The 12,795-nt window shown below is 37.0% G+C and overlaps 1 protein-coding gene across 1 annotated transcript; it reads left to right on the forward strand.

The window, feature by feature from the left end:
* The first annotated feature begins 4,521 nt into the window (after positions 1-4,521).
* LOC119068854 (protein piwi-like) lies at positions 4,522-11,690 on the forward strand. The gene is made up of 9 exons (XM_037172680.1): positions 4,522-4,834; positions 6,268-6,363; positions 7,612-8,191; positions 8,253-8,743; positions 8,799-9,265; positions 9,326-9,529; positions 10,085-10,261; positions 10,322-11,089; positions 11,170-11,690. Exons 2-9 carry the CDS (start codon positions 6,268-6,270, stop codon positions 11,432-11,434), a joined length of 3,048 nt encoding a protein of 1,015 aa, XP_037028575.1. The 5' UTR covers positions 4,522-4,834; the 3' UTR covers positions 11,435-11,690.
* The last annotated feature ends 1,105 nt before the right edge of the window (positions 11,691-12,795 follow it).

Consider the following 12,795-nt stretch of genomic DNA (forward strand, 5'->3'; position numbering starts at 1 on the left):
CATTTTTTTTATTGCGGATTTGTCATCTATGAACATAACCAAATGCTTTGCCCTTACTGGCTGCTTCCAATTCGACATGTTACAAACGGCATATTAATCTTATAAGCCCCCAGTACTTCGTACGGGGCTAAAAATGTCCGTCCGTCCGTCCGTCCGTCTGTGACCCCTCTAGCTTGAGCAAATCACAACCTTTTTTCAAAATTCTTTTTTTCCCCGATTGGTATCGACAAAAGTAAGGTCAAGTTCGAAAATGGGCATGGTAGGGTCGGCCCTTCCAGAGCTAGGGCCCTATAGGTGTTTTTCAGTCTTTCGACGATATCTACCGAAATACGCACGCAATAGCTGCTTGTGATATATCAAATGAAAGGTATTGACGAGTAGAACAAAGTTGCTGAACATTGTTTTTGGGTAAGATGCAACGCGGGCTTGTTGGGAAGGCTCAAAGGTCGTTACTCGGCCCTAAGTGTTTTTTGCACATAAATCGAGTAAATCTCATCCGATTTTGCTAGATTTAGTTTTTTATGGAAGGTAATTGAATACCGAAAAGAACGTGTCGAAAAAAGTTTCAAATTTGGGCCCTTGGACTAAGGCCGCTACTCGGCCCTAAGTGTTTTTTGCACATAAATCTAGTAAATCTCATCCAATTTTGCTAGATTTTGTTTCATTTGAGAGATAATTGAATACCGAAAATAACGTGGCGAAAAAAGTTTCAAATTTTGGCCCTTGGACTAAGGCTGCTACTCGGCCCTAAGTGTTTTTTGCACATAAATCGAGTAAATCTCATCCGATTTTGCTAGATTTTGTTCCATTTGAGAGATAATTGAATGCCGAATAGAATGATGGCAAAAAAAGTTTCAAATTTGGGCCCTTGGACTAAGGCCGCTACTCGGCCCTAAGTGTTTTTCGCACATAAATCGAGTAAATCTCATCCGATTTTGCTAGATTTTGTTTCATTTGAGAGATAATTGAATACCGAAAATAACGTGGCGAAAAAAGTTTCAACTTTGGGCCCTTGGACTAAGGCCGCTACTCGGCCCTAAGTGTTTTTTACACATAAATCGAGTAAATCTCATCCGATTTTGCGAGATTTAGTTTTTTATGGAAGGGAATTGAATACAGAAAATAACGTGGCGAAAAAAAGTTTCAAATTTGGGCCCTTGGACTAAGGCCGCTACTCGGCCCTAAGTGTTTTTTGCACATAAATCGAGTAAATCTCATCCGATTTTGCTAGATTTTGTTTCATTTGAGAGATAATTGAATACCGAAAAGAACGTGTCGAAAAAAGTTTCAAATTTGGGCCCTTGGACTAAGGCCGCTACTCGGCCCTAAGTGTTTTTTGCACATAAATCGAGTAAATCTAAATCCGATTTTGCGAGATTTAGTTTTTTATGGAAGGGAATTGAATACAGAAAATAACGTGGCGAAAAAAGTTTCAAATTTGGGCCCTTGGACTAAGGCCGCTACTCGACCCTAAGTGTTTTTTGCACATAAATCGAGTAAATCTCATCCGATTTTGCTAGATTTTGTTCCATTTGAGAGATAATTGAATACCCAATAGAAAGTTGGCAAAAAATTTTGGGTTTCTAAAATAATATCGTAAATTGTTGGTTTTATTTGAGAGGTACTTCGTACGGGCTTTCGTAATTGCGCTATGCGCAATTTAAAAAATGAACACTTTCAGTAAATTTGACCATGCCCAACTTGACTTGCATTTTGGTAACAGACGCATTAGAGGGTTGTAGACGTATTAGGGTTCCGGTCGTATTACGGCTACGGACGTATTATGGTTACGGACGAAATAGGATTACGGGTCGTACGGGGCTATGTCGCAGCAAACGCTCCGACTGTTCTGATGCCTTGTTTTTCTATTCAAGCAAGAATCACACCGGCAGCGGCGGATACATTCTCCAAATTCTTAAAATTTCATTTTTTAGCCTTTTTAGCCTCGAGTATAAAAACTAAACTCGGTTCGGGAATACCCTTATTATCCCATTAGTGCGCTAAAAATGTAAATAATTACAAGTGACGTTTGGACGATGTTACGCTGATGTCTTGTAATAAATGTCAAACACTAAGCGTTAAAATGACCCGCTATACTGTATGTTTTAAATAGAAGGCGCACTTACTGCGTGAATATTTATTAAAGTTAGGTGTAATCCTGGTGTTTATGATACTCATAAATTTGTCTCTCATCAATTGGCGAAAAACTAACCCCAAAACTGAGTCGTTAATACGTTCAGCGATTTAACTTTATTTAACAATAGTTTGAAATCTGTCAGCGCAGCTAGAATTTTCTATACAGATTTTACTGGGCGGGCCGGTTTTTGGGCGGGTTTCATATATCTTTAACGGGTTGGGCCGGGTTCGGGCGGGTTAAAAATTTGTCGGGTTTCAAAAGTGTAGGGTTTCAGAAACGGATAACGGGCCGGGTCGGGTTAGGGCGGTTTTGAAAAAACCTCAACCCGCTCATCCCTACTGTCGATTTACGTGAGATATAACGTTTTGAAGTTCTGAAATATGTCGGTTTATCATTTTAGCGTAAACTGAAAATGTTTTTAACTTTCCACTCAATACATAGTTTGGGGCTAGTTTAGGACTGACGATTGAAACCGGTCCCGAGTTTGGGGCTGCTTATTAACCAAAGTTATTCAAGTCTTAAATCGAGGGGCATGTCGTCTTATCAGTTTTAGCGACATGACAAGTTTTTGCGATTCTGGAAGGGTGATAAGGGTTTGTTCAGTACTGATGATTGGAACCGGTCCCAAGTCTGGTTAAAAACATGCGTTAGCGATTAAGAGTCATATCGCCAAGACTTCAGGCGATTGGGGAACATGCGGTCTCCGATTTTAATGAGTTATAGCTCGTTGGATTCGTCTTTCAATTCTAGCAAACACCTATCTTTCACTTTTTCTAAAAAAAAAAGTATTTTCTGTCAACAGCTCTCAAAAGTAATGACATGTAATGTTGTACGATTGTCGGTCTTGGAAAGACCTACAGGTAGAGTACACGTACTGCTTGGTGCGAGTATATCCACGAGAGTTATGACTAAAAAAATAGTGAATGTTCGGAGAGTCCGGATTCTCTGCAGCTTCGTTGTTCCACGCAACTGAGTATGGGGTGTTGTAGCTGGCCTCACCCACTATCGTTGCACATATAAATGAACCCAGTACTTTTGTGCTGCAAGTCCACAGATGTCTTGGAAAAAAAGTTGGTGCCAAAATGCATATTTTTTCTTTTTTTCTGAGGGCTCTACAGAGTGGTGAAAGAATTCAAGTAGTCTTTGGAATTTACATGTAGATTAAAAGCGTAGTCAGTCAAAATGTAGAATAGTGTTTGTAGAATACAAAGAAATAAAGTGTGAATTTGACTAAGAGAGCTGAGAGTTTGGCTACTAGAAAGAGTGTTGAACTCGCTCATTTTTAGACCTCGTACACCAAGGCCTATTTTAAGGTGAAGATCTCAAAAATTATCAAAATTTGTTGGTTCGAGCACATCAAAAAACAACTGAGAAATTCGCAAAGGTATTTTGAGAAATGATATCAGTGAATACAGCAAAAATCGCTTGTACTCTTTCTAGCAAACCAACGTCGGTTTAAGCTGTCAAAATACCTACATGCTTCTTTGTTTGCAGAATCGTTCACTGTTGACTAGTTGTAATGTATTTAGGTTGCTAGAGAGGGCTTGTAAAATTTAAGAATTTTTAAGAATTAAATCTCCTAAAGTATGCCCTGACACGCCTGACACACACACAAACCCAAAACGCTGCTGTGCTCTCATGTTATTATGTTAGCACGACAGAACGCGAGTATAAAGACTTACGATCCCCACTATGAAACCACATCAGTGATCTAGTTATAAATAACTCGCGTCATTCCGTTGGTTCATTTCTGTTGACACATTAAGTTTCGCAACGTTAGAGATAACACTACACCAGTGCTATTCAATTTTGTATGAAAATATAACTTAGATTTGATCCTGTATCTAGTGAATAGTGCAAAGAACACTTTTAATTTGAACCGATTGCTCTCCCTTATCCAATTTCAAACACAAACAACTGAGTAAAATGCGTCATTCCCTCTCCGAGCGCATATTAGCATCAGTTTTTCAACTTTATAAATAATGGGTCTATGATACCAACCGTTGTCTTGTTTTACGCGCCGTAGTGTGAACTCTTAATACTTTATATTCAGTTTAATTTTGAATATTAAATTTTTTTGTGCATGGAACGTTTTGCTTATAGAAAGAAACAACGTAAAATTATTGTATGTGAAAGAAACCCTTAAGCTCAAAACAAACGAGGCATTGAAAACGTGTTTTGGTCCTAGTTTTCGTTGACAGATGCAGCAGTCGCGATTTTGAATAGAAAAAGTTCTAACTTCATTTGACAGTTTCGAAAATTTCGTCATGAAAAATAGGACCAAAACACGTTTTCAATGCCTTGTTTGTTTTGAGCATTAGCATTATACCGACTATAGTATAAACTATAAAGTGATAAATTTAACTGAATTAAAAGATATTGAAGTGGTCATTGGCAATTAATCGGTTGATTTAAATAATTTCCCTCTCAGAAATCTGATAATTAATTACAGTGTATTGGGTAGAGGCTTCGAAGCTAAACCTTAACTTTAATAACGATCAAACTAAAGCCTAAATCCTAATTAAATATTTGAGACTGAATTTCAGTGTAATCGATTTTGTGGAAAAAATAACTTAGAGAAAACTTAACTACAAACTGACACAGTGTTTATATTGATTAAAATATTAAAAATTATTCGTCGCACATTCGCAAAACGATTGGTGATTGCATCTGAATACCAGCTTGTACAATCCAGAGGTAAACAAATTTTAGTTCTCACCCAAAGTGGGTAAAAATATTTTTTTTGTGAAATTCAACTTTCTTGTGTGGTAAGAATGTATTAGGATACGTGTAATTCATTTATTCAGAAACAGTTTTGTGATACTCGCAAACTTTTTTTGAGCAACTTGCTCCTGTAACTTTTTTTCGACAAAAGTAGTTGTCAAACTCGAATTCGGCTCGGATATACTATACTATATCTGCACTAGAAGGCATTTACTGCTAGTTTTTATCACAAAATTTTTGCCTCATGTACTGAATTTCTTTCACAGCATACTATTGGTTTATTGCCTTCAAATTGGTGTTACCGTAGCGGTCATTCCCTCTTAACAGATATTCATTTGAGACTTTTTTAAATTATTGATTTTATTAATCGAAGAAAATTTTCGATTTTATACTCAATTAGCCATGTTTCAACCACACACACACACACACACACACACAAATGGTGTGTCTGCACTATGCAATAGACTTAATAATTAAAAATATTATCTTTCAGCAGATGTTTTCTCTTTTATGAGTATCCTTTCTTATCGCTTTACGTAAAATTAAAATAATTTCATAAGCATTTAATATGCATTACGTGTTATTGCCGATGCAACCCGATTTGGTTGTTGAAACTACTTTAATATTAAAGGACTGATACAACGCTCTAATACATAACAGTAAACCTAATACTCAAACAAAAATTGAAGAAATTTAGTAACATCTTCATTTATTTAAATTTTAAAATTAGTGGAGTTCTCTTGGCATTGCTCGGTACTTCTATGATTTCAAAATATTTAAATTATTTTCTCTAAAAAACATTTTTCACCGTTCTTCTTCCTCAGCCGCCGGGCCTATTTTAGGAATTTAATTCCATAATATTCCTACAAATTCTTGGAAGTTACTAAATTCTTGAATTCGTTTTAGGAACCGTTAAACTTGAAACAAGTTTAAAATTTACTCAATACTTTTTGCAATTCACTCCTTAAGTGCGGTCGAAATTCAAAATCTTTTCTCATATCGATTCGTCGTAAACTAGTAAAGCGTTATAAGTACAGTGACGCACAAAGATACGGACCATCATTTTCATTTTTTTATTTTTTATTTCAAAAAATGTTTTTGAATTACGGACCCTTATTTTCATTTAAAAAAAAAGTTTTGGGTTACGGAGCCTCATCTTAATGATGGATATAGCGTGCGAAAAACAGTTTTTTTTTCACACGCACTGAACTAAGGAATATTTTTTCGCACGCTAATCTTGGATGAAATAATCGAGCCTCATATAACATAAGTAACAGGCAAGAGAGAGTTCATTTTAGCAAATTATAGGAATTGTTGCAGAATGGACAAAAATATTATTCGAATGCATTCACCTGCATTTGTCCAGAAGCAAGATAATAAAGAGCATTATTCTGTATTTGTTTTAGATGAGGCGAGGACAACCAGACGTAAACTGGAACTATGAAGGTCGCATACAAGGAAGAGGGCGTGGGTCATATTACTACCCACCAACGTATTCAGCGGTAAATACAAAATTATAAACTAGAATTTAAGTCTATTATTTACACAGAAAATGCATGATTTTTGAAGAAATTCGTCGCTTTTTTGAATATAACTAGGGCTAGGAACAGATCAGATCAATCTGAATTTTTTTCAGATTGATCTGAAATTTACCCGATCTGAATCTGATCTGAAAATTGTGATCTGATCTGATTCTGATCTGAACTCTGAAGACTTGAATCTGATCTTATCCAAACAGAATCATCTGAAGCGATCTGAAGTCCCATTTGAAATAACCAAAATTTGAAATTCCAAAACTTGCTACTATTATAGAAATATTTTTGATTTTATTAGTTCCCCTGCACTCGCAGAGCCTTGCAGTTCAAGAATTTCTAATAAATTAGCATTTGTTTAGTCATACTGATTTTCAGATTTCAGATCAGATCAAGCCGCCTGAGATCTGGATCTGAATATGAAATTTTCAGATCGCCTTTTTTCAGATTCAGATCAGGTCTGCACCATCTGCTTCGAGCTCTAAATATTCGCTACTTCCTCAACTTTTTTTTTGTTTGGATGCTTGTATTTGGTCTGTTGTGTTACTAAACTTAAAGGACATTCTCAAATTGGTCAATACTGATCACTTCAAAATAATTCGCGACGTGCTCTTCAAAATCGGCGTGGGGTAGTTTGGCATACAAACAACGGATTTTTCAATGTCATTAAGTCGATGACATGGCTAAAAAGCATTGGCATTGGACAAATGGAGGAAAGATAATTTGGATCACTCACTTACGTTAACTTGACTTGATGAATATGTCAAGAGTGATTTACCCCTCGGAGAAATCTTTCGTGAAATATGTTTGCCGTTCACAATGACATAGCTCTTTTGTATTGCATTCTGTTAGATTAATCTGATCAAATCTAATGTGACTCTAATCATTCAAAGGCTACAGTGTAGACAAGCGACGGGCAAAATTCAATTTGTCAAAACACAAAATTTTGTCAATTTTTAAAATAATATGCCGAATGTAAAAGGTCATATTGAAATTTTCATTTCTGACGTAGTTTTCTCAGTTAAAAATTCTTCGTCAAATCAATGGCAATTGGTTTTTGACCCAAAAAGGATACGTAATCAGGGCCTATTTTTGAGAATAGTTTCTTGGAGTTTATGGAATTTTACGATTGTATTTTGGGAATTGTTAGAAATCACATTCTCAGAAATATGCCCTACACTTTTAAATACATCATAATAACCGTCATGTCTGTTATAGCAATCGCCAGGATATGAAGCGTCATCACGTGAAGATGAAGGTGGTAGCAGATCTACAAGGGGAAATGGTAAAACTCATTATGTGAGTGGACGAAGTTATGGCTATGGATACGAGCGGGACAGAGAAAGGCGGGAAATGTATGATCGATCAAGGGAGCGACATGAAAACAGCAATACAGAAAGAGACGCAAATTTCTATTCAAGAAGAAGTAGTAGCAGATCCACCTATATGAATTACGAAACTAGATTTCCGAGTGGACGCAATGGTGGTAATGTCACAACATCTCGACGAGAAGCACGCTATCAGCCGATCGATTCGAATCATAGTCATCGTAGAGACGGGAACAGAAATAGACGTAGAGAAGCTCGTGATATGTCTATCAATCGCAATGAAACCAACCGTAACGGAAATGATGTACCTTCTTCTTCTTCTTCAAATGGTAGGACATCCCAAAAACAAGTACTTGTCCAGCCGATGGAGTGGAATGCACTTCGTGAAGGAATTAGTGACAACAACGAAGCATGTGAAAAACAACTTGCAGGACAATCTACGAATCAACGCGAATCGGAGAATAGGGCTTGTATGTTTATTGATTTCGGAGTCAGTTTAATCAGGCTATACTTCACTAAATTACGTTTCAGTGATTAAACGTACCGGATTAGCTCCAGGTAATCATACCATCAATCGAATATTACAAACGAATCCAGATGCCACTGCATCCAAACAGGGAACGAGTGGTGTCCCAGTGAGCCTAGTATCCAATTATTTTCGGGTCGCGAAAAGATCAACTTTGGAACTTTATTTATATCGCGTTGACTTTACACCTGCAATCAAAAATAAGGTGTTCCAAGGTGGTCTGCTTCATGGACAGATGAAAAATTACGGCCTTTATTTCTTTGACGGCACCATGATGTACATGATGGCCAAATTGGAAAAAGATGTAACTGAATACGATGTGAAAGGAAATAAAGACGACCAGCATTATGCCATTAAAATTAAACTGGTGGGTTTGGTGCCACCAGACACATACCAATACTTGCATGTTTGGGCATTATTACTACGAAAATGTGAGAGAGCTTTAGGCTTGCAGTTGGTGGGTCGAAACTACTATGATCCAGACCCTTCACTAAAAGTAAGATCTTCATTTAGTGAGCGACAAATAGTTTTATGAAGAATTTATGTTTCAGCGTAACATATACGGCTTCAATCTTGAATTGTGGCCTGGATTCGTCACAGCCATACATCAACACGAAAAGGATATACTGTTATGCGTCGATGTATCCACCAAAGTTATGAGAACCGATACTGTCTACGACATAATGAGAAAATTTAAGAACGATAGAGAATTGATTCAGGAAAAAGTATTGGGCATGACTGTACTAACCACGTACACTAACAAGACGTATAGGATTACTGATATAGACTTCAATCAGACTCCCTCGAACGAATTCGATTTGAATACGGGCGAGAAGACCTCATTTATTAAGTACTTCGCAACTAAATACAATCAAATTATAAAAGATCCACATCAGCCCTTGTTAATCGTAAGGTCGTCTCAACGTCAGAAACGGGCTGGACAATCTGATATTTTTGCATTAGTTCCGGAACTGTGTATAGCGACTGGCTTTGACGACAGCATGCGGACTAATCATGTGTAAGACAATTCCAACAGTGATAGCGACAGTAATTGTAATCATTCGTATCGTGTTTTCAGCCTGATGAAAACTGTTGCCAAGTTTACCAGATTGAATCCCACAGAACGTATACTAAGATCGCAAGCGCTCATTCACCGTCTACGAAATAACGAGAAATGTCAAGAAATATTTAAGGAATGCGAATTTCAGCTAGACACGAATCCCACTAAAATTACTGGCCGCCGATTAATAGACGAGTCGGTCATCTTTGGTGGACAACAACAGTAAGTCCGTTTCGACCAACAACTTCATAGAAGGTTACATTGAATGTTGCGAAAGTAATACATTGCATGAGGCAACGATTTTGTGATAAAAGCAACCTCTTAAGTGTGTTTTTGAGCAACATGCTTTGACAAGTGTAGAGTTCGCATATCCGAGCCGAAGGCAAGTTACAGAAAAGTACAGAAGGGAGTTTGCGAGTATCACAAAAAAAATTCCGGATTACTGAATTACGTATTGCTGCATCCCATGTATTCTGTTCTACTGTGTACCGCTTGCGAAAGTTGAATTTCACAAAAAAATCACGAAAAATGAACCGAAGATATTACACTGTAATGGATCATTTACGCCGGGGGGAAATTGCTATGTAATGTTCAACTTTCGCATGAAGCCGACAATAAAATATTTTTCTGCAAACAAAATCCTTTCGAAAAGAATTGTCAATTTTCTGCAGTTCAAAAATCTCATAAATGAGTGCTACCGAACACAAAGTAGTTTTCGTAATCATTTAATTTTGACGTGTGGCGTGCTTAATTTCTATATAATTTACAAAATTTTAGATTCGTTACCACGAAGTGGTCCAACCAATTCCATAGCAGTGAAATGTACGGATCGGAACATTTACACAATTGGATATTGATATATCCACAGGCCGCTAGTAATCAGACACTAAAATTCGTTTCTACGTTACAGCAGGTTGCTAGAGGAATGAACTACATCATAAAAGATCCATACAAGTATGTAATTCCACAACGCACTTCAAAAGCATTTCATACAAAATAATTTCTCCATTTTAGGCTGATGTTACCGGGTCATGATACTACTAATTACACAGGGATATTGGACGAAGCGAAAAATAGAAATCCACAGTTAATTGTAGTTGTTCTTACAACTCCAGACGAAGGTATATACGGATGCATTAAGAAGTATTGCATTGAAAATGCTATTCAATCGCAAGTATTGCTCAGTGACACTATCAAAGGGAAAAAGAATGCAAGGGGTCCTTCAATTATGTCTGTTGCAACGAAAGTTGTCATTCAAATCAACTGCAAACTTGGTGGCTTACCTTGGATGGTGAACATCCCACTCACGGGATTGATGACATTTGGTTTCGACGTTTTCCATAACATTAAAGACAAACGTAAGAAATCGTGCGGAGCAATCGTGGCAACATGGGACATGATGGACATAAGGACGAAGAGGATATCACAAAAATATTACTCGGCCGTCAGTGCCCATATCAGTGGCAATCAGCTGAGCACCGACCTTGCTCTGCAAGTTTGTCAAGCAGTCAGGGAATACTTTGTGCTGCACAAATCCCTACCGAAACATATCTTATTTTACCGTGACGGCGTCGGCGAGGGACAAATCACATACGTCAAAGAGGTAGAAATTAAAAACATCCTCGATGGACTTAGCAACTATTATGGCGATACGAGAGTCCCTTTGACGTTCATCCTCGTGACAAAGCGAATAAACACACGGTTTTTCGTGCACAATGGAGAAGAGTATCAAAACCCTCAACCTGGCACTGTTGTCGATGATGTGATTACAAAGCCCGAGAAGTGAGTTTATTTTTGTCTTATGTTTGCCACAGTCCGCCACCTCTATTATTACGAACTGATTTTTTTTAACCAATTTTCAGACACGAGTTTCTTTTAGTTTCATCACAGTTGGGCCAAGGAACGGTCAGTCCTACTAATTACAATATACTTCTCAACAATATGGGTCTATCGTCGAATGGGTTACAGAGACTAACTTACAAATTAACGTATTTATACTACAATTGGTGTGGTACATTACCTGTGCCCGCTGTTTGCCAATACGCTCACAAGCTGGCGTTTTTGGTTGGTAACTACGGTTTAACACCACCATCTAATGACCTCCAAAAGAAATTGTACTTTCTCTAATTTTATGAATAAGACACCAGAGTAAAGGTGGTTAGACTTTTATTAGCCAAATTCTCGTAAGCATTTAATGGAGCTAATAACTCAATTGTAAAATTCGTAGGAGCTCTACAAGTTAGAACGGCTGTATTTAAAAAAAAAAATCGATTTAATTTATCTTTCGTTAAATTTATTGTAGCTCCGACACTTTTTTTTTGATTGAATAAATTTAAGTCACAGTTGTTAAATTTAGCAGCGCTGACAGGAATTGGCAGGCTATCGTGTAAGTCAGAATATGTAATTATATTTTATTTTATCAGTGTCGTAAATGAATAAATCTATAATCAACAATATAATTCAACCTTTCAATTCTTACGTGTATCTGGAGTCGGTTAAAGTTGATTTTCACATATTTTTGGGGTAAATTTCCTCTAACGGCTTGCGAAATTAGCTTTAACCGACTGATTTAACACGTAACTAATGTAAGAATTGCTTCAAATAACTTAATCCACTTAAACCACCCTCAAATTCAACCACCCTAAATCGTCAATGTAATGAAAGTTCTTAAACAGGACAAAAATAACTTTAAACAAATCTGCCGAAAGAAATTTTTAATCGGAATTTATATTTACACAGAAGTCCCACCCCTCCAAAAATTCCCAAAATTCATAAAATGGACCGAATCCTCATAAAATGAGCTCATACTTTCAGGTCAAAATTTTAGCTGAACAAGAAGAATAAAAAAAACATTTTTTTGAAAGACTACAGCCTGTAAATATTTTTCATATGCAGAATGAGCACCAGCTGAATATCACCAGCTGGATCTGCTAACACACACTTATTGTATGATAAACAATCAAAACACATTCTTAACAATGTGTTTAGTTCATCACGGCAGAGTAAAATAAACCTGGCAGGAGCGGTTCATTTTCGAAACGTCAAATAAGGGACCTAATACACTGGATGAAAATGAACTCAAATGAGCACTGACCTAAATTGAAAAATTTTGTTCGCAAAAAATATATGGCTACTAGATTGTTCAGGTCTCTTGTCAAACGTCCACTCCTGCCTGGTTAACTTTACTCTGCCGTGCTTCATTCATACGTGTTATGTGCGCGTAGATGACGTTAATGTAGAAATGCACTGTGTGTAGGTTGTCTTTGAATTGTATACAATACAAAGTGTTTTTGTTTGCACACCAGCTGGTGATATTCAGCTGGTGCTCATTCTGCATATGAGAAACATTTAGCAATTGTAGTACAAGAGAAGGTAGCTTTTCAGTAGAGTATGTAGGTTATTTGCCTGAAACGACAAAAAATGGCCTTTGCGGCAAGGAGGAGAAATGACCTTCGGCCGAAAAAAATGATCTTCTCTTTTACTCTTCT

This window comes from Bradysia coprophila (assembly GCF_014529535.1).
Source record: "Bradysia coprophila strain Holo2 chromosome X unlocalized genomic scaffold, BU_Bcop_v1 contig_20, whole genome shotgun sequence".
NCBI lineage: Eukaryota > Metazoa > Arthropoda > Insecta > Diptera > Sciaridae > Bradysia > Bradysia coprophila.

Coding starts and splice junctions, on each gene's coding strand:
- LOC119068854 (XM_037172680.1), top strand. CDS start 6,268: ATGAGGCGAGGACAACCAGACGTAAACTGGAACTATGAAGGTCGCATA. Junction 8,744..8,798: donor ATCCAGACCCTTCACTAAAA/GTAAGATCTTCA, acceptor TTTATGTTTCAG/CGTAACATATACGGCTTCAA. Junction 9,530..10,084: donor ATCTTTGGTGGACAACAACA/GTAAGTCCGTTT, acceptor ACAAAATTTTAG/ATTCGTTACCACGAAGTGGT.